The 20,286-nt window shown below is 40.6% G+C and overlaps 2 protein-coding genes across 4 annotated transcripts; both read left to right on the top strand.

Annotated features, from left to right (window-relative positions):
• The first annotated feature begins 3,843 nt into the window (after positions 1-3,843).
• Positions 3,844-10,927, top strand: tnxba (tenascin XBa). The gene is made up of 15 exons (XM_004541530.3): positions 3,844-3,971; positions 5,302-6,489; positions 6,590-6,721; positions 6,807-7,988; positions 8,075-8,197; positions 8,353-8,496; positions 8,596-8,715; positions 8,791-8,946; positions 9,111-9,223; positions 9,321-9,453; positions 9,527-9,678; positions 9,762-9,858; positions 9,965-10,126; positions 10,214-10,377; positions 10,468-10,927. Exons 2-15 carry the CDS (start codon positions 5,418-5,420, stop codon positions 10,564-10,566), a joined length of 3,849 nt encoding a protein of 1,282 aa, XP_004541587.3. The 5' UTR covers positions 3,844-3,971; positions 5,302-5,417; the 3' UTR covers positions 10,567-10,927.
• Positions 10,928-11,240: 313 nt separating this feature from the next.
• On the top strand, positions 11,241-15,022 carry cyp21a2 (cytochrome P450, family 21, subfamily A, polypeptide 2). 3 transcript variants are annotated; one of them, XM_014412067.3, is made up of 12 exons: positions 11,241-11,372; positions 11,540-11,722; positions 11,816-11,905; positions 11,980-12,134; positions 12,228-12,323; positions 12,492-12,602; positions 12,692-12,778; positions 12,955-13,035; positions 13,214-13,327; positions 13,418-13,584; positions 14,416-14,519; positions 14,605-15,022. In XM_014412067.3, exons 1-12 carry the CDS (start codon positions 11,258-11,260, stop codon positions 14,868-14,870), a joined length of 1,569 nt encoding a protein of 522 aa, XP_014267553.3. In that variant the 5' UTR covers positions 11,241-11,257; the 3' UTR covers positions 14,871-15,022. The 3 variants fall into 3 exon arrangements, with proteins under 3 accessions (XP_014267553.3, XP_004541588.3, XP_004541591.3); XM_004541531.5 differs by having other exon boundaries at positions 12,952-13,035; XM_004541534.5 differs by lacking the exon at positions 12,492-12,602 and having other exon boundaries at positions 12,952-13,035.
• The last annotated feature ends 5,264 nt before the right edge of the window (positions 15,023-20,286 follow it).

Here is a 20,286-nt window from a genome sequence, read left to right as displayed (position 1 = left end):
GTGAAGTGGCTGAGAACAAGCAAAGGCTTATGTGCTTATATTATTCTAATCTCTGAGTCCAGGTCCAATGTAAGCAACACAGCGCACTGACCATAACTTCAATCACAACCAGATCAATGTGCGCACTGTTTCAGCCTCACCATTAGACATTTCATTAAATCTGAACCAATAAAAGTTAAATAAATAGTCTGACTTCAGCATCGCATATTTTCATCTCGAGATTGCTTTGGTGTGCTGTGAGCTGCCAACAACACATTTTAAAAAGATGGGGGGGTTTTTTCTTGTCGAAGTAAGCAGTGGCTTGTCGTGACCGAACAGTTTCGACATGAGTTTTCGTATAATGACGTAAACCAAAGAACACTTGATTTACGCAACGCAATAAGTTATTCTCACAACAACAACTGATTGAAGTGCAGTTGAAAAATAAAGTGTTTATTTTTGGTAGATATGTGTATTGCCCAAAGGGATTTACTGTAAATGTACATTTTCCATTCCAAGTACAATCTGACCTGCTCTGGCCTATGAAATGTGCTTGAGCAACATCTGGGAACAGCTCTGGGGGAAATTTGAAGTGTGCTCATATAATCAGGTGTATTTTCTCAGGTGTGCATTTGCCATAGGTGTTGATGGCACGTCTATAACCATTTTTTTTTTCCAAAGGCCAAGAGAGGGTCAGCAGTTTGAGGGTGGTCTACGATGTCGAGCGGCGTAAAAGGCACAGGTGTTTCAGGACGGTGCCGTAAGATAAAGCGGGACCCCCCACTTAGCAGTCCATGCTGCGCTGTCTTTTTGTTTTTCACTTTGTTTAGCATGATTTGTTCTGTTAACAGGATAAAACTTTGCCACAGAAGGTGGATAGGTGAATACCACTCAGCTTCTTCAGTTTCAGTTTTCAAATCAACATACGCATCTGAAAAAGAATATACCTGACTTTCCCATTACTTTGTTACTGGTTTATTTGACTTCTGTGACTCAGAGATTAATTTATAGACAGACAGGAAAGTGTGTATGTATCTGTAAAATGGCTCATAGAAACCAGTTAATTAGGTAAATGTGTATATGCATGTGTAGCCTTGCTTGTATACTTATACATGCAGTGTAACCATTCCTGGCTTTCCCACACTACATGTTAATTGTTTTGACTGTATCCTTGCCCTTTAGGTTATGTGATTACATTTTTGTAATCTAACAAAAGAAGCTACAATTTAACAATTACAGCTGTAAAAACACACAGTGGTGTTAATATAACTCAATTCCATAGATCCGAATGCCTCAGAAGACTGCTGCTGTTCAGTCTTATAGCTTTCTCCTCCCAAAGGCAGGGCGCAAGTATGCTTCTGTTTGTTTGTCTGTCTGTTTATATTGAGTATCGAGTAATAATAATGTGTTATTGAGTAATATATCATATGAAAGGGCATTAAAAGAACAGACTTCAAAGTTTTTCAGGGATGCCCTACGGCGCTACAATCACACCATAAAGTGTTACAAACTCAAACACTACATGAATATATCTTATCTCGGTTTTTTACAGCTTATAGAAGCCAAAGATTTCAGCCATGTCTGCTCCAATCATGAGGGTAAAGAAAATAATTAAATACACAGTTTTAGTATCTAAGGTCATAGGTCAAAGGTCAGACATGAGAGTGCTGTTATAAAAGCAGCTGATGACAACATGTTGTAAAAAAAAAAATCATTAAACATTGAACTTTACATATAGTCCATGGCATTTGGGGGGAGTTGCGCTCTCTTGTTTAGACTTGAGTCTCACTCTATAAAGTTATAAGTTTTTTCTATAAGTTTAATCATTTTGTTAACTTGGAAAACGAACTAAAATAAAATGAAAATATAGAGGGAGTATCTCAACTGAGTTACCTAAATGTTTCCTCTGGCATATTATATCTAAATAAAATGCTACTCAAAAACACTAAAACTAAATAAAAACGAAACTACAACTAAACATTTCCAACCAAAAGGAAAGCTACACTAAAACAAGCAAACCCAATGCCTGTTCTACAGTGTCTATCTTCAGGGCAGTTGTTTGAATTGCTATAAGCTGTTTTTGTCTCAAGGGTCAACAAAGACACGGAAATCAATGTACTGAAGGCTATGCAACTTTATACTGTTTTTTTAAGATGAGGATTTATGTTATGTTGCGTGTGGATACAAAACTGTGTGAAGGGATTGAACCAGTGTTACCGAGAAAGAAAAAACACACAATAGAGCTCAGTGATGGGCTGGCCTCCCCACAGTCTGGACTGCAACACTGCATTGATAAGTATTGACTTTCAAGCTTGTTAGAATTATGCAAACTCTGTTTTTGCCTCATATACTTTATTTCTGCGTACTTTTGCACATTTAGCAAGAAATCCATTTTTAAAGTTAATATAAAGAACTGATGATACAAAACAGTTTATGTAGAATACAGTGGGTACTCTAATATGAAGGTACAATGAAAGCCAAGCAGCAGACACTGGTATAGTGTAAAACCTATATAATATACTGTTATATGTTTTTTTTTTAAAGAAACTATTTCTGCAGTTTACATTACATTAGGTACACTGTAAAAATAACTGCACAATAACCTTTTTGTTGCCGGCAGTTTTCCGTAATTTAACAGTAGTACTTGTTACACTGTATGCCATTTTTAAGAAAGCAAGTGACGCCAGCAGCTTTGCTGTGCAGCATCAGCTGTTAATGTTGCACTCCTGCCGGCCTGGAATCCCCATAATTCAATATGCAATTATTGTCGATTTTTATACATTTACTATCTGCTTGTCATTGACATTCCAATACCACAACAGTGTATTGTAAGTTGCTTGTTGTGTCTACCAAGAAAAACCTAGCTACGTCAAGATATTTGCAACAAAAGTATGAAATAACAAAAGCTGAATAACTGACGTTTTACACACACAGACACACACACTGTAACATATATGGATTGAGCAGACGTAAAAGTAAAAGAAAACACGCTTCTTCTGTATCACCCATAGTTTCTTACCTCTTATGTTTCTTATGTTAGCGCAGTGTCTTAACCTATATGCTCTCTTGTACATTTAGATGAATGTCACTTACATACCTTGTTTGCTCTACACCCTTGATATAGCCTACTTGTCTTCATGTGGTTTACAAAAGGTGGGTTGGTGGGTGGCCATCTTGTCTGAGATGCAATGCATCCACAGAGGATTCCTTAAATCTGCTGGATATTTGGTCACTTACATAACTCCCACGTAGTTACATCTCATTACTTCCAACAAACAGCCGATTCATATAGAGAGAGGGTCCTGTCCCCCAGAGTCTGCTCTGAATGCCCACAGTGTTATGTATTCCAGATGAATCATGATTCTCACACCGGGGCTTTATTCAGCCAAAAACTGTGTGCTGCTAGCAGCAATCTTTGGGATAAGGCAAGTTACATGTGACAGACATTTGTGAAATAACTGCTATACAATCTGCAAAGCTGAGTCATAATAATTTTAAATTACCGGTAAATAGATAAGATTTATTTGATTGTTTTAAACAATTCAGCAATTCAGTTGCCGTGTTCAACAATTCAGTGTGTTGTTGAGACAAACTAAATGAAGTCATTTTGAATCAACTCTTGAATCAACAGTGGATTTTCAGCTATAAGAAGCAAACATGTGCTTTCTTTGTGCAAGCAAATAAAACAGAGTAACTTGTCATGTTAGATACAGAAACCAGTGTAAAATACCATGCCTTTTTGTAAGTCCAATACAAATATTTTTCATGGTGGTTGAGAGAGTGGGACCATAAGATTTGGTAAAGGGCGTGGGGGTGGGGGGATTTTCCTTAAGTAGGAGCAGACTTTATCACTCTCCTCCTTTCTAGTGGTGGTCCTTCTTCTCACCTCTTTCCTCTCAGGTTAGTTGAAGAAGTTCTGTGTCCACTCTTCCAATTAGATGGAGGGAGAAAGTCAAAGAAAGAGATAAAGAAAGAACCAAGTCATTATTCAAGTAAGTGCAACTTTTTATTCCCCTTTTTTGTGAAAACTGCATTGGAATAACTAGCATCCTACTTTCAGGTGTGTTTGTGTGGATGGGTTTTTAATCTTATTGTTTATTTGTAGAGTATAATGTTATAATTTTCTGTGTCTTAATGAGTAGAAAGGGTTTTGGTGTTGATTCTTTCCTTGTTTTATTTACAGTGAAAAGGATTTATAAATAGTAGTTTTTGTGAGTGCAGTGGAAAAACAATTTAAAAAAAACCCATTATTGCTAAATTTTTCCTTTTAGTTTTAATCATGGAATCAAAATGAATTCTATCAGTTTTAGAAATAAAGAAGACTTATTAATTCAACCAGCACTGAAGCTCATTTAAAAGCAAGGCTGGACGTATTTTCTTTTGTGGTTTTATGAGTTGTGGGTGACGAGCTTTATGTAACCGTCTGTATAGTGAAAGACATACTGTGTCCCACAGTTCTTACAGTAAAGCTCTGTTACCTGGCCACATAGTCTCAGTGGCACACTCTGAGTTTCCCACTCAGGTCAGCTTTTCCTTCCTGCTCAGTGTCCAGTGACTTAGACCTTACTTGGTTTGAACAGCAGTCACTTTACGACTGAACACTTGGAACACTTCTGAATATCTGGATGCATGTCTGTGTCAATTTTTACAGCAGCTTTATTGTAAAAAGCACATAACAGAGGTTTGGACATGTTTTCCAGTTATGAGTATTTAGGTATATAGCATATTTATAGTATATATAAGTGGCAAAGCTCAAAGGAAATACTTAAAAGGTCATTTAAATAAATCTGCTTAGTTAGCTCTAAAGGTCAGCTCACAGCATACAGCTTCTGCATTAACACTTTAACACCTAGTGTATCATATCTGATATTTTATTTTTGAGAGTTCTCCATCATATGCGTATTTTCCTCTCTGGAAAAACCTGAAACAATTGAAAAATAGATTTTTAAGCAATAGACTACAAAAAACAAACAACAAAAACAATTAGAATTTTTCAGTAAGTTTGTTTTTCAGGAAAAAAAATCTAAATGTTTTTTGAAACTGAATAGAAAAAGTAAGTACTTAGAAGCCAGAAATGTCTTGTCAGTTAACCACTTTTTAAATTGCTGCCAGTCTCTGATTAGCCAGTTCTACTGAGGAGCTTTAAGTGTGAATGGAAGCTCTGTGAATGTGATGCTGGTCAGTCCTGTAAAAGATATATGTATGCTCATTAAAGTCCTACTTGGAACTCAAAAATCAGCTATAAAATGGCCTACGTTAGTGTTTCCTGCATTCAACTCTGCCATAATTCAGCTCTTTCTTTATTTCTGTCTTCATTTCCAGGTGAGACCTGGCAAAGAAAAAAGCAAAATATAGAAGAAGGAATTCATAGATTTACAGTAACGTAAATTCAGTTCCACTGAAGCAACAGCTTCTCTGACCACAGTTGCTGGATCAAAATGTTATTTACTCTAGGACTACTCCTCCTTCTCACCCCATTTCCCTCTATTCAAACCACAACCAATGAGAAGAGAGACTCCACAGGAAGTGATGTGACCAAAGCCAGTGCAGCATTTACCCGTTCAAAACCAAAAACCACTGCTCTCCCTGACAAACAGACCAACCAGCTCACCCTTAAGCCAAATGCCATCAATCAGACAGTTTTACCCACTCCAGCTACCAAGCAAAAATCTCCAACAGCCAATGTTACACTGACCACCAAAGGCAGGCACAGCCCAACAGTAATTCAAACCACTCCGTCAGTGGTAAAGGCTACTACACCCAGAAGCACCCTCTCAAACAAAGACAAGCACACAGTCCCAGTTAACCAGACTAAGTCCCCTAAGTCAGCCTCAGGTGGTGAAGTAAAAGGAAGCAAAGACAAGCATTCCCCCACTGGAATTCTAAATGTTCAGCCAACACCCACAAAGACTGCTTCATCCAGCGGTGCTAAACCCACCAAACACAAACTTCAGCCCTCTGGCAATCAGACTATTCTAATTAGGTCTCCTTCAACTGATCATGGGAATACTGCCAAAGACAGGCCTGCCACCACCGTAGTTCAAAATACTCAGTCAACATTTATAAAGTCCACTGCTGCCACAAAAAACAAGCCCGCACCATCTGTCAATCAAACTGTTGTTGCTAGGTCCCCCACCATCAATGACGTGAAGTCCAAGGGCAAGCCTTCTCCCACAAAAGTTCCAACTGTGTTGCCACTGGAGACTCCAGCAAAGACAACTGACAAAGAAAAGGTCACAACCTCTGCCAATGACACAGTTTTAATCAAAGAATCCAGCAAAGACAAGCCTGCCTCTTCGCAGCCCATCAAAGTGATTATCAGTGAGGGCTGCGACTCAAGCAACACCAAGGAGCAGGAGCTGAAGCTGAAACCTGGTGCTCCACTCGTCATGACTCATAAGATCAGCTTGTTGCCTGGTGGCTGCAGTGGAGAGTGTGAGGCTGAAATGGCCGAACTGAAAGGGCGTGTGGCTCGGCTCGAAAGAGAGATGTCCTTTCTCAAAGATAAATGTATCATTTTCTTATGATTTATTCACCATATTTTATCATTTTAAACACTATTCAGTATAGACAGGATTAAACATTCCTTGTTCTGTTTGTTTCTGCCCAGGTCCATGCTCTGCAAACTGTCCAAATGACTGTGGCGACAATGGGAAATGTGAGAAGGGTAAATGTATCTGCCACAAAGGATTCATGGGTCTAGACTGCAGTAAGTGTGCACAAGGAGCCGAGTGTAGCAAAAGTAAGTTATGTTTGCACTAAAATGAGAAAAAATAAATATTTGTATGTAACCTTTGAATGATGCAGCCTCTCCCTGGGCTTTTCAGAAGCTAGCAAAGGGAGCACCATCCAGCCAACAGTGGAGACTGTAATCCTGCAGGTGAAAAAAGGAAAGGACAGCATGCAGGAGAAAAATACCAAAGCAGAACAAACACTTTTCCAGAAGAATGTGTCTGAGACTGACACTACACCTAAAGAAGCCACTAATGCCAAAGGAGCTGTTGATAAAACACAAGTGAAAGAAGACACCGCTGTGAAGAAAACAACTACTAAAGGTTCTTCAAATCCTGAAAACACCAGTCGCCCAACTGTTGACAAAAGTCTCCCGAAACAAGAGGAAAACAAGAAGGAGGTAACCCGAAAAGGCAAAACAACACCCTCAGCCTCAGAAACCAACATTAAAGATGGGACTGGCAGCAGAACATTTTCAACGTCCGACCATCTGAAAGATGAACCACAAAATAATGGAACACAAAGCAATGTGAAGAAGGTTTCTAAAACTGACACAACCATCTCCAAGGGCACAGGGACAACCAAAACCAAAACAGACAAGGACATTTTGGAGCAGTCCACGAAGGGTGAAAAGAATGTATCTCAGTCATCCGGCCATAAACCAAATAAGACAGGTAAATTAGACACTTTAATTTTGCAGACTGTGGACAAAAAAACTGACAAGACTGGGAAAGGAACACAAATAAATCTGGATGTATTGAATCGAACCATTGGAGCTGCATCAGATAAGACTAAATCTCATCATGACAAAACAACTCACCATGACTCAGGGATCAGCATCAAGAGGACCGGAGGATCTGGATTAGGATCTGTGAAGGCTGTAAACATATCTTCCCACAGCTTCACAGTCACATGGTTAGCACCCCAAGGGATGTTTAAGAACTTCACTGTGATCAGAAGAGAGCCACAGACAGAAGGAGACGAAGATGGTTACGAGGACTTTGAGGAGGAAGCTCTTCCAGGACAAAAGCCCTCTGCAGCTAGGAACGCAACGGAAGTCTTAGTACAGAGTGAGCGCACCAACACAACTGCCTCCTCCAGGAAAGCTGATGGATCAAAAGTTAAAGCTGACCCCAAGAGGATCTCGATGGTGGTCCCGGGTAATGTGCGCTCTGTGGAGTTCAGTAATTTGCGGGCAAACACGCGCTATGTCCTGCATATATATGGTACAGCAGCACAGAGAAAATCAAAGATTCACAGAGTAACTGCAACCACAGGTAATAACAGCAGGAAAACGTTTATGTATAAGTCCATCAATATCTAAGCAAATGATACACTATGTTGTACTTTTTTCTCTTGCTAGGTCCTGAGCCAGCCACAGAGATGGTTTTCAGTAATGTCACAGAGGCTTCTCTCAATGTTTCCTGGTCCAAACCAAAGACAACGTTCACAGGCTTCAGGGTCACATACACCAACATTTTAACAGGTCTGTTAAGTACTGCTCATATTGTTTATCTCAGACCAGAGTTATCCAGCATAAAACACTTAATTAATGCCAGCTCAACCCAAGTGAAGGTTAATGTCAGTTTATTAGGAAATGTTCTTAGTGTCTCATTGTGGTGCTTGTTGTCGTCCTGACAGGGGAGAACCGCTTGGTGACAGTGGGCTCTAAGCAGTCTTATGTTGTTCTGTCCAAGCTGTCTGCTGGGTCTTCCTACATAATCACTGTAACTACGACACAAGGCCAATTCCAGAGTGATCCACTCACATCCGTCATCACCACAGGTACAATCTTAGACAAGTTTACTATTATAAAAGGCTACTGTCTTTGTCTTGGAGTGCAAAAATAAAACATAAACACTGTGGATAATATCCGAACTGCAGTGCCCGCCCCTCCAACGCATCTTCAAGTTGTCAATGTGACAGACACCAGAGCTGTGCTGCAGTGGACTCCCAGTCTAGGGAAAGTAGACCGCTTCGTCATCAGCTACGAGTCCTCTAAGAGTGAGTGTGGCCACACTGACATAATGACTAATGAATAAGTGCTTGCGACTAAGCGGAATGCTCTTATTGCCACAGCTCCTAATGTGACAGTGACCGTGACCTTGTCAGGAAACTCAGTGGAGCACCAGCTGAGAGGCCTGCAGAAAGGCACCCTCTACAGGGTCAAAGTGCTGAGCCAGAAGGACAGTCTGCAGAGTATGGCCATCTCAACAACATTTACTACTGCAAATGGTGAGCAAAAGGGTGGGAAAATGAAGTAAAATCATAATCTTAAACAAGAGAGAATAAAATAATCCTTCATGGATGAGCAACCTAGAGAGTATGTTTAGTTTTAAGTGAGTAAACTTAAAAAAAGAAAAAAGAAAAACTGCCAAGGGGCTTCTTGTGTCTCTCAGTGGTCAAAGCCAGTGAAGTTGGGGCTCGAAGTGCAGTCATAGCTTGGAGAGCCACCCCTGCCGTTTATCACAGCTACAAAGTGCTCTATCAGGTGGCCGGAGAGGAGACAAAGGTCAGTTGCAATTTTTGATCTTTGGTATACAATAATTAAAGAGAGACCCGACTTTTACAGAATTTCAAAGCTCTGTGTGTTACTGTGTTTATATTAGGAGGTGATTCTGGAGCCCACCATCACAGAGTACAAGTTGACTGGGCTTTTGCCCATGTCCCGCTATTTTGTTGTGGTGCAAGGCGAGAGAGATGGACACTATACATCTGTTGTCACCACAGAATTCATCACAGGTATGCATTTTACGTGTTGCAATGTAATCCCATCTTGTGATTACTCTAAAAACTAATTTTCTTTATCTGTTAGGAAAACTGCGCTTCCCTTTCCCTACCGAGTGCTCTCAGGAGCTGCTGAATGGAGCTCTGCACTCAGGAGAGTTGGACATCTACCCTCAAGGACGAGAGGGGCGAGCAGTTAGAGTCTACTGTGACATGGAGACTGATGGAGGCGGCTGGACAGTAAGACAAACTGCAGTCACTTGAATAAAAGTCAAAAATAGACTTTTATTTGGGTTTTAGACAGCAGTCTCTGTGTTTTGCAGGTGTTCCAGAGGAGGATGAATGGAAAAACAGATTTTTTCAGAACATGGAGTGAATACAAAGCTGGCTTTGGAAACCTGAGTGAAGAATTCTGGCTTGGTACAGTATAAAGCCAAGCTTCTAATCACTTTATCTGATTCAAAGTGTTTTCTTTTGTTTTCACTACATCTGCTTAAACAGCATCTTTTCTCCCAACTCCCACCAGGAAATGAGCTCCTGCACAACCTGACTAATGTTGGCCCTGTGAGTCTGAGAGTGGATATGCGATCAGGAAACCATACCGTCTACGCTCACTACACGAACTTCTCTGTCGATTCAGAGACGAGGCACTATACGCTCACCGTGTCTGGCTACACCGGAACAGCAGGTCCAGTTTCAAAAACTGCATTAAAACAAAACAAGTGCAGTTATACCTGACAATTTGGATCTCAATATCAATGCACTTTTCTGACAGGTGACTCTATGAGGTACCATAACGGTCGTCCATTCTCAACCCGAGACAAGAACCCTGATCCCATGGGGATCCACTGTGCCAAGGCCTACATGGGAGGCTGGTGGTATAAAAACTGTTACAAGGTCAACCTCAATGGTCTTTATGGCATCAACAGTAACAATCAGGTACGACTAATCTCTGCTGATTTCTAAACGTTTTTATCTTTTAAAGCACACTGGCCAAAGATAGATTTTCTTTTTCTGTTTCTGCTCTAGGGAATAGTCTGGATAGACTGGAAAGGTAAAGACTCCTCCATTCCCTTCACTGAGATGAAGTTCAGACCCTCCAGGTTCTCCCCTGCAACTCATGGGTAAGGATGGACCAGCCTCCATGAAAACTCTGCATCTGACAGAAAATTAAAGCTCCAGAAATTTTCGAGAACCTTGGATCTCACGGTTTCTGTGTCTCTGTCCGAATAAAATAACCTATAGTTGTTTTGATAGCTGCAGCTGTCAGTTCATTTGATTCAATGTGCAAGTAATTTTCTGATCTGTTTTTATAGCAGACGTAACAACTAATTTTATTGTAACTTTTGAATTCTGTTCTACTGTTCTGCCTGACTCATTCATTTCAATACAAATGTGTTTTGTGCCCCAAAATTGTATGCCACCCCACTACTACTGTAATTAAACATGCACTGTTTCACTCCATTGGAATAAATGTGGCTAACCTTGGTCTCGTGAGTTTTTATTTCCTGAAAGCAATTTACAATTTCTCACCTCCCTGCGTTCGTCGTGTTACAAGATTGAGAAACACAGGCTTGACAGATTGTAATGTCAACTAAAATGTGTTAACATGCCCTTTAGTGAGTGCAAATCATGTCTAGGCTGTCTTGTGCTGCATTTATCACATCAACAGTCATGCTGACCTAACAAATATTTGGATGTCCTTGATTATAGCGAAAACACCAAACACTGTATCGAGCTGACAGGCTTTAAGACCTGTGAGAGGACTATAAATGTTCAGGGCTGCGTGTTGACCACCGCGAGAAGACTCTAAGTGATAATGGAAATATCAATAGTCAGTGTGGGAGCTGCGTTCCTGGTTGTACTGCTGTTCATGGTGCTGAATTGGATTTCTGGTCAGAAACACAAAGATGTTCAGGAAAATCATAAGGGAAGTAAGTCAAGTTGAGTATATATTCACGGTCTTTTTATAGTATATGGTTTTGATGGTTGCAATAAATAATGAAATTAAAAATATGGAGACTTACAAAACTGAAACTGGTTGTTATTCTATATCGTTTGCGCCTGTCCATTTTACTTTGTCTTTTCTAATTCTGTGTAGGAGATGATTCTAGATTTCTGGACCAGTTTTTTCCCTGCTCCTCATCTCTTTCCCTCCCGGGCCCTCCCGGCCACTTTCTCATTGGTAATATGATGGAGCTGAAACATGATCATCTACCAATTCACCTCACAAATTTGGCACAGCGCTATGGAAGCATTTATCGCCTTAAATGCGGAACAACAAGTAATGATCCATTAATTGATAACGGTTGACATTTTTAGTAAATTTCAGATTGCATAACACCAAAACACTGCACTTATAATCGTGTTGTTTCAGCTATGGTAGTGCTGAACAGCAGGGAAGTCATAAGAGAAGCACTGGTGAAGAAATGGTGTGACTTTGCCGGGAGACCGATCTCATACACAGGTAAAGAGTTCAGTTCAGTGCACTGGGCTGCGTAGTTGTCATATGATATCATGACCCTGACTCATTTCTTTCAGGTAATATTGTGTCTGGGGGAGGTTGCAACATATCTTTAGGTGACTATACTGAAAAGTGGAAGGCACAACATCGCCTTGTCCATAGTTCTCTGCAGCGTTGCTGCAAAAAGTCTTTGCATGATGTCATTGAGAGACAAGCGCTGCATCTGTTAAAGGTACAGTTAAAAAAAGCTGGAAAACAAGATTTTAGAAGGAAGACTTTGCAAACCAAATGCTCGGGATAAAGCACGGGTTTGTTCACTGTTTAGGTTTTGATGGGCTATAAAGGCTGTGCTGTAGATCTGTCAGAGGATTTTACTGTGGCGGCCAGTAATGTCATCACCACTCTGGCTTTCGGAATAGAAGTGAGTATTCTTCTCCCCCTAGTTCTGTTTGTTTTCATGTCACCGTCTTAGAAAAGGTACATTCATAATGTTCTGTTAATCAGGAAGTGAAACTCTTGAGGATAAGCATGACGACATCTCGTTCCCTCTGTTTTTGGACAGTGTGTCTCATTACTTTGTGTCTTGTAGTATGATAAGAGCTCATCGGAGCTGCAGGAGTTGCACAGATGTCTCAATAAGATTGTTGCTCTGTGGGGCTCCGCTTGGATATCAGCCCTGGACTCTTTCCCACTGCTTAGAGTAAATATCCACCATTTAGACTATTGGTCAAATAAATAAAACCAGTACCATGTTGTGAAAATAATTTCATGTCATTTGTTCTCTCAAAGAAATTACCCAATCCTGTTTTTGCCCATCTTCTGAAAGAGGTGGTCAGGAGAGACGAAATCATAGGAAGACATCTCAACAATTACAAGGTTAGTAATGTAAGATGATAAGAAAATAATGATCTCATGAATTGAAATCATTCAGATCGCAAGACAAAGAAAATACTTGCTGTGATTTTGTGAAACCAAACACAAAATCACACAAGTTATTTAAAAACATCCAAAATAACTCTCTTTTAATCTACTTTTGCTATTTATTTAAGCAGTCACAGGACAAAAAAAATCAGGATGTCATCACAGGATCCCTCCTCCAGGGACTTGACAATCAGAACACAGAAGACAAAGCGGTGAGTACATACAGTGAATACCAGGAGAGATAGTGGACTGCTTTCCTTAATAAATCACCTGAAGTCCCGATAATTTTACAAACTATGATGATAGAGCAAGCTTAGTTCAAGATCACAATTAGAAGTGGAAACATGCAACACTGTAAAAGTATTAAATTACATGTCTTCATGTTCCCAGCTATTAACAGATATTCATGTTCACATGGCAACAGTGGACCTTCTTATCGGGGGAACAGAGACTACTGCGGCCTGGCTAAACTGGATGGTGGCCTTCCTCCTGCACAGACCAGAGGCACTGGGAATTTTTACCAAAAAACAAAAAAAAGTTAAAACAAAATACATGTTTTTGTTTTTTATGCATCCTTTCTAATGTAATCTACAGGTGCAGGAGTTGGTATATGAGGAGCTGTGCACAGTATTGGAGGGCCGATACCCTAAATACAGCGACAGACACAGACTTCCGGTCCTCTGCTCTCTGATCAGTGAGGTGCTCAGGCTCAGGCCAGTCGCCCCTTTGGCAGTACCACACAGAGCCATCAGAGACAGCAGGTCAGCCTGCACATAATAAATAGCAGGAACTACACAACACACAATAAGCACTACTGACTAAGTACCTGTGTGTGTATATGTGTGAGTGTGTGTGTGTGTGTGTGTGTGTGTGTGTGTAGATGGGGGTGTGTACACACATGTACCATGTTTACATATCTTTGTGGGACCAAAAATTTGAAGTTTTCTTTTGTTGTGCGGACCAACAGCCCTTATGGGGACAAAATCCATGTCCCCACGAGTTTGAAGCCATTTTTGAGGATCAAAATGTGATTTTAGTATCAGGCACTCATTTCGTTTATTTTTGATGGTTAGGGTCTGGGTAAGCGGCTAGGGAAAGCATTATGTCAATTAGATGTCTCCACAAAGATATGAAAACACAATTGTCTTTGTGTGTGCGTGTGTGTTTATGTGTGAGATACATGTGCTAGTACAGCCTGGCTGAGGTCTCCAGATCTCCCACAGTCTCACATTTCTCCAAAGGGAGTGGTTTTAATTAATGAAGTATGCTGGAATGTGATGCTGGAAGTATGAAGTATTGCAACATTTGGCACCGCTCTTCCTCCAAGATCAGACTTATGAAGAGACATCCACTTGAATTACCTTTAGAAAAATGTAATTTATTAAAACAACAAGCACCAGCATTGTTTATTTATGTAATTGTGCAGAAAGAAGATGTGTAGACATTATTTAAATTAACCAAAACCTGAAAAAACAACAACAACAAACAAACAGGCATACACACATACACATTTTCTGCTGTTGCCCTGTTATGTATGTGTGTTGCTTGATACTTGGCATCAAGACAAATACATGGCTCCTCCTCATGTTTAGCATTGCAGGTTATTTCATCCCTAAGAACACAGTCATCATTCCTAATCTTTTTGGAGCACATCATGATCCTGAAGTTTGGCCTGACCCATACAGCTTCAAACCAGGTACTGTCCCAAACGCTGTGTGATTTGTGTTCATTTCACTTGGCTCAGAAGAGTTCAAATAAAGTATTGACACTCTCTCTTTCAGAGCGCTTTCTGAATGAAGGAGGGGGAAGCGGAGGCGGCTCCACCCGTGACCTGATCCCTTTTGGAGGGGGGGCTCGGCTCTGCCTGGGAGAGTCTGTGGCCAAAATGGAGCTTTTTCTGTTCAGTGCCTACTTGCTGAGAGATTTTCAGTTCCTCCTGCCTGAGAGCGAGACCTCACTGCCTGATCTGAGAGGAGTTGCCAGTGTTGTGCTTAAGATCAAGTCCTATGATGTTGTAGCACGTCCAAGACCTGTGACTAATCCCTGAGCTGCAGTGGGTGTATTGCTGACTTGTTGTTTGCGTTGGCCATGCATGTGCAAATTTATGTTTCACATATTTATATTTTCTCTTCTTATTCTTATTCATTCTTACACTTTATTATCAAAGTTATTTGTTCCACCATCACTGAATAAAATGTCCAAACCAAAGTCTTTATTTCTTCAGTGGCGATAACCCTGACAATAGGTGACCACTCTTGCGAAATTAAAACAAACACTGCAGTCAGAAATGTCCCATTAGAGTGCAGTCACAAGCAGCTTTATTAACTATGCAAAAAATATCAGATAATTAAATATATATATATATGTGTTGGTCCGACTAAAACATTCAGCTTGTCAGTTAATCAGCTATAGTGAGTAATCTACCCAGTAGTACATTTACTACCCCGTTCTATGGGGCGATCGTGGCTCAAGAGTTGGGAGTTCGCCTTGTAATCGGAAGGTTGCCGGTTCGAGCCCCGGCTCGGACAGTCTCGGTCGTTGTGTCCTTGTGCAAGACACTTCACCCGTTGCCTACTGGTGGTGGTCAGAGGGCCCGGTGGCGCCAGTGTCCGGCAACCTCGCCTCTGTCAGTGCCCCAGGGTGCCCCAGGGTGGCTGTGGCTACAATGTAGCTTGCCATCACCAGTGTGTGAATGTGTGCGTGAATGGGTGGATGGATGACTGGATATGTAAAGCGCTTTGGGCTCCTTAGGGACTAGTAAAAGCGCTATATAAATACAGGCCATTTTACATTTACACCAAGAGGAAGCGCAACAAGGATCTGGGGAATAAATCCGATTTATTCTGGATCTGAAGGTTGAATACTTCCACAATGACGACAATGTTTTCCTTCTTGGTCTGCAGCTAATGATCAGCCCAGTACTGAAAGATATTTTTGAAAGATATCAAAAAACAGAATCATGCCGAGTCAAGCTCACATGTCCTATTTCACTAATGTTGGTGCTCTTCTCCTCAGACTCATGTGTACGAGGTCGTTCAGGATGATCGTAATGAGGAACAACAACAACAACAACATTTAAAAAGAGAAGCAGCCACTGCAACAACCAGTTTTTATGATTTATTACAAGCTGTGAACTAGAGTGAAACCACATGCTATTCTTTGTCTTTATCACAAACTTCAAAATCATCAACAGATGTGGTTTACAAAACCTGTTTGAAAACAGACTTTTTTCTATTTCAAGAAACAGAAATGCACAGTAAATCAGCTCCTCCTTTGCCAGACATGCATGCAAGATGTTTTAAAGTAAATTTAAAAAATGTATGATTACATTGTAAGCAATTTTGAAAAACACATTTTATTTCAATAATATGGTTTTTAAATTATTCATTTTAAAATTTTATTTTACACACTCAGTCAAACTAAACAAAAAAAGATGAGATAACTGCTGAGGAAAATCTTCTTTAGCTTGAAAGTGGCTAATATTGGACTGCAGTAAAAGAGAGAAATTATTTTTTGCGACAGGCTAAGATTTGAAAATCATAATCAATTGAGAAAACAAGGCATGATACCGCTAACAAGTAACCAAGATTACATCTGGCATTGGGTAGAGACTGCTGACAAGCTGGCTTGGATTATCTGTGAGAAAAGAAAAAGGTTCAAGTCAAGTGTTGAACAGAAAGGCATCAAAGAGGCTAAAAAGCGCAGTAAGAAAAGAGTTGGCACTCACTCCCCAAAGGCGCAACAATTTCATATGTAGACATACAATTACCTGAATAACAAGAAAACACCGAACCATTTAAACAACTCAACACTACATTATGATAGTGTGATAATTTCAATTCAATTTTATTTATATAGCGCCAAAACACAACAACAGTCACCTCAAGGTGCTTTATATTGTACAGTAGATCCTACAATAATAGATACAGAGAAAAACCCAACAATCATATGACCCCCTATGAGCAAGCACTTTGGCGACAGTGGGAAGGAAAAACTCCCTTTTAACAGGAAGAAACCTCCAGCAGAACCAGGCTCAGGGAGGGGGGGACATCTGCTGGGACCAATTGGGGTGAGAGAAGGAAGACAGGATAAGACATGCTCTGGAAGAGAGACAGAGATTAATAACAGATATGATTCAATGCAGAGAGGTCTGCTAACACATAGTGGTCGTGTCCAAATTCATGGGCTGCATCCTCCTGAGGACCCGGCCTTCGCGGTCTACGTGGGCCGGGTCCTCAGAAGGTCGGGTAGGTCGGAAGTAAACGGCTGTGGAAATTGGACGGTCTAGCCTTCTGATTTACGTCACCGCTGTCTCGGTGGAGTTTAATGAACTCAGCCGTCTGCTCCTTCCTATCTAAAATATAACAGGACACTGGCGTAAATTCTCAACCGTCTCACACTTCTGTTTAATCAGTTTTCTGTTTGACGTTTATTCAGCTGTGTGAAAACTAGGACTTTAATCTCAGCCAAACCGATTTACTCAGGAACAAATCAAACAGTGAAAAAAGCCCAACAATAACATTTTTAGGTTGCCTAAGTGACTTATATATCACGTTTAACCTGAGTAGACTGCGGTGATCTGAAAGTGATGTGCCGGGAGTTGTGCCGTTCTCGGCGGCTCCAGTGACCCTCGAGCTCTCGGCTAGCTATCGAGCTGGTGGGTAGCAGACGTCTCCGAAAACGTCGAAGCACTTTTGCAAATATGTGACATCTTGATAAACCGAGCAGATATTTGATGTTTACACAGCTACTTTCTCGCCTGAAAATATGTTAAAACTTTATTTTGTGACCCAGAAAGATTAGTATGAGTAATTTTAAAACTTAGTAGCGGAGCATTGGTAAAAATTAGGAGCATTGTTGGAAACTGGAGTTTGGCTGGGCCGCGCTATGAATTCTGGGATAAGGTGGGCCACGAAGGACACACCCGACCCATCCTTCAAATTCGGGGAAAAGGAGGACGCATTTGTCGGCTGCATTTGGAGGAGTCTACGAATTTGGACAGCCTTCGTCGCGTCGCTGTGATGTAATCGGTTTACAAATGCAGCCTCAGGAGGATGCAGCCCATGAATTTGGACACGACCAGTGAGTGAGAAAGGTGACTGGAAAGGAAAAACTCAATGCATCATGGGAATCCCCCGGCAGCCTACGTCTATTGCAGCATAACTAAGGGAGGATTCAGGGTCACCTGATCCAGCCCTAACTATATGCTTTGGCAAAAAGGAAAGTTTTAAGCCTAATCTTAAAAGTAGAGATAGTGTCTGTCTCCCGAATCCAAACTGGAAGATGGTTCCACAGAAGAGGGGCCTGAAAACTGAAGGCTCTCCCTCCCATTCTACTTTTAAATACTCTAGGAACAACAAGTAGGCCTGCAGAGCGAGAGCGAAGTGCTCTAATAGGGTGATATGGTACTACAAGGTCATTAAGATAAGATGGGGCCTGATTATTTAAGACCTTGTATGTGAGGAGCAGGATTTTGAATTCAATTCTGAATTTAACAGGAAGCCAATGAAGGGAAGCCAAAACAGGAGAAATATGCTCTCTCTTTCTAGTCCCTGTCAGTACTCTTGCTGCAGCATTTTGGATTAGCTGAAGGCTTTTCAGTGAGTTTTTTGGACATCCTGATAATAATGAATTGCAGTCGTCCAGCCTGGAAGTAATAAATGCATGAACTAGTTTTTCAGCGTCACTCTGAGACAGGATATTTCTAATTTTAGAGATGTTGCGCAAATGGAAGAACGCAGTCGTACACATTTGTTTAATATGTGCATTGAAGGACATGTCTTGGTCAAAAGACATGAGACTTTCAACTCTTTCATAAGAATGAAAGTGTTGAAAGTCAGATCAATCCAAAAAGGTGCCTCTAGTGTAACTGTGTGATTCTCCGGGTTTTGCATAAAATGGAACAGCTAGTGAAGAGACAAAGATCAGTCACACACAGGCCTTTTTATTTTTGCTTCCACTTATTTTCATTTCCTTGACGTTACGCAGAAGTCTCGACTTGAAACTATAACCAGTCTTTTGGTTGTTCTGCGATCCATAACTGCCAGTTTTGTTGCATAAGCCACAAAACTGGCCCAATAAATACAATTAATCATTGCGCTTGCAGTTAAAGTTGGGAGAGAAAAATAATAACAGAGAGTTCTTACGGAGAAGTTTAAAAAAAAAGCAAAAAAAAGCAAACAACCGACAAATAATCAGTTGCTTATTTTTTGTTTTTGTACAGAAAGAAAATTTGCAAAGATAAGAAAACATAAGAATATAAACTACACACACACATGAAACCTGGAAAAACAGCATATTTCTATTTAAATGAACATTCATACACAGACAAATGTCTGACGTACACATTTTCTAATGTTGTTAAGTTGCTTATTAACACTGTTTTTAGTTGGCCTCATGACAAATATTTGACTCCTCCTCATGTTTAGCATTGCAGGTTATTTCATCCCTAAGAACACAGTCATCATTCCTAATCTTTTTGGAGCACATCATGATCCTGAAGTTTGGCCTGACCCATATAGCTTCAAACCAGGTACTGTCCCAAACGCTGTGTGATTTGTGTTCATTTCACTTGGCTCAGAAGAGTTCAAATAAAGTATTGACACTCTCTCTTTCAGAGCGCTTTCTGAATGAAGGAGGGGGAAGCGGAGGCGGCTCCACCCGTGACCTGATCCCTTTTGGAGGGGGGGCTCGGCTCTGCCTGGGAGAGTCTGTGGCCAAAATGGAGCTTTTTCTGTTCAGTGCCTACTTGCTGAGAGATTTTCAGTTCCTCCTGCCTGAGAGCGAGACCTCACTGCCTGATCTGAGAGGAGTTGCCAGTGTTGTGCTTAAAATCAAGTCCTATGAAGTTGTAGCACGTCCAAGACCTGTGACTAATCCCTGAGCTGCAGTGGGTGTATTGCTGACTTGTTGTTTGCGTTGGCCATGCATGTGCAAATTTATGTTTCACATATTTATATTTTCTCTTCTTATTCTTATTCATTCTTACACTTTATTATCAAAGTTATTTGTTCCACCATCACTGAATAAAATGTCCAAACCAAAGTCTTTATTTCTTCATTGGCAATGCACAGAATAACTGTACTGTTGGTGCTCATTAATGTTCACCTGTAGTGGAGGGAAATTACAACAATGATCATATAAGTAATTATATTTTTGCAAAATGAAAAACTAAAGTGAGAGGAGTAAAAAGTCGTAAAAATGAATGCTGTTAATGTATCTACGGAGTTGGACACCACAATGTGAAAGAGCCTTCTTTTTTGCAGGTTTCACTGAATCTGACAGCACCACCTGGTGGACAAACCTTAAAAATGCAGTCTCCACAGCACTGGATACAGCAGTATCTGCTGTTTGGGTTGTTACACAATTAATAGCATCCTGGTGATAAAAAGGAATGTAGACGTTATTATTAAAAGTAATTTAATTGACAGGTAAATCACAACAGTCACAACACTTAAAGTGAT

This window comes from Maylandia zebra, linkage group LG11 (genome assembly GCF_041146795.1).
Source record: "Maylandia zebra isolate NMK-2024a linkage group LG11, Mzebra_GT3a, whole genome shotgun sequence".
Lineage (NCBI taxonomy): Eukaryota > Metazoa > Chordata > Actinopteri > Cichliformes > Cichlidae > Maylandia > Maylandia zebra.
The sequence above is the reverse complement of the archived record's forward strand: the minus strand, read 5'-3'. Positions and strand labels throughout refer to the sequence as shown.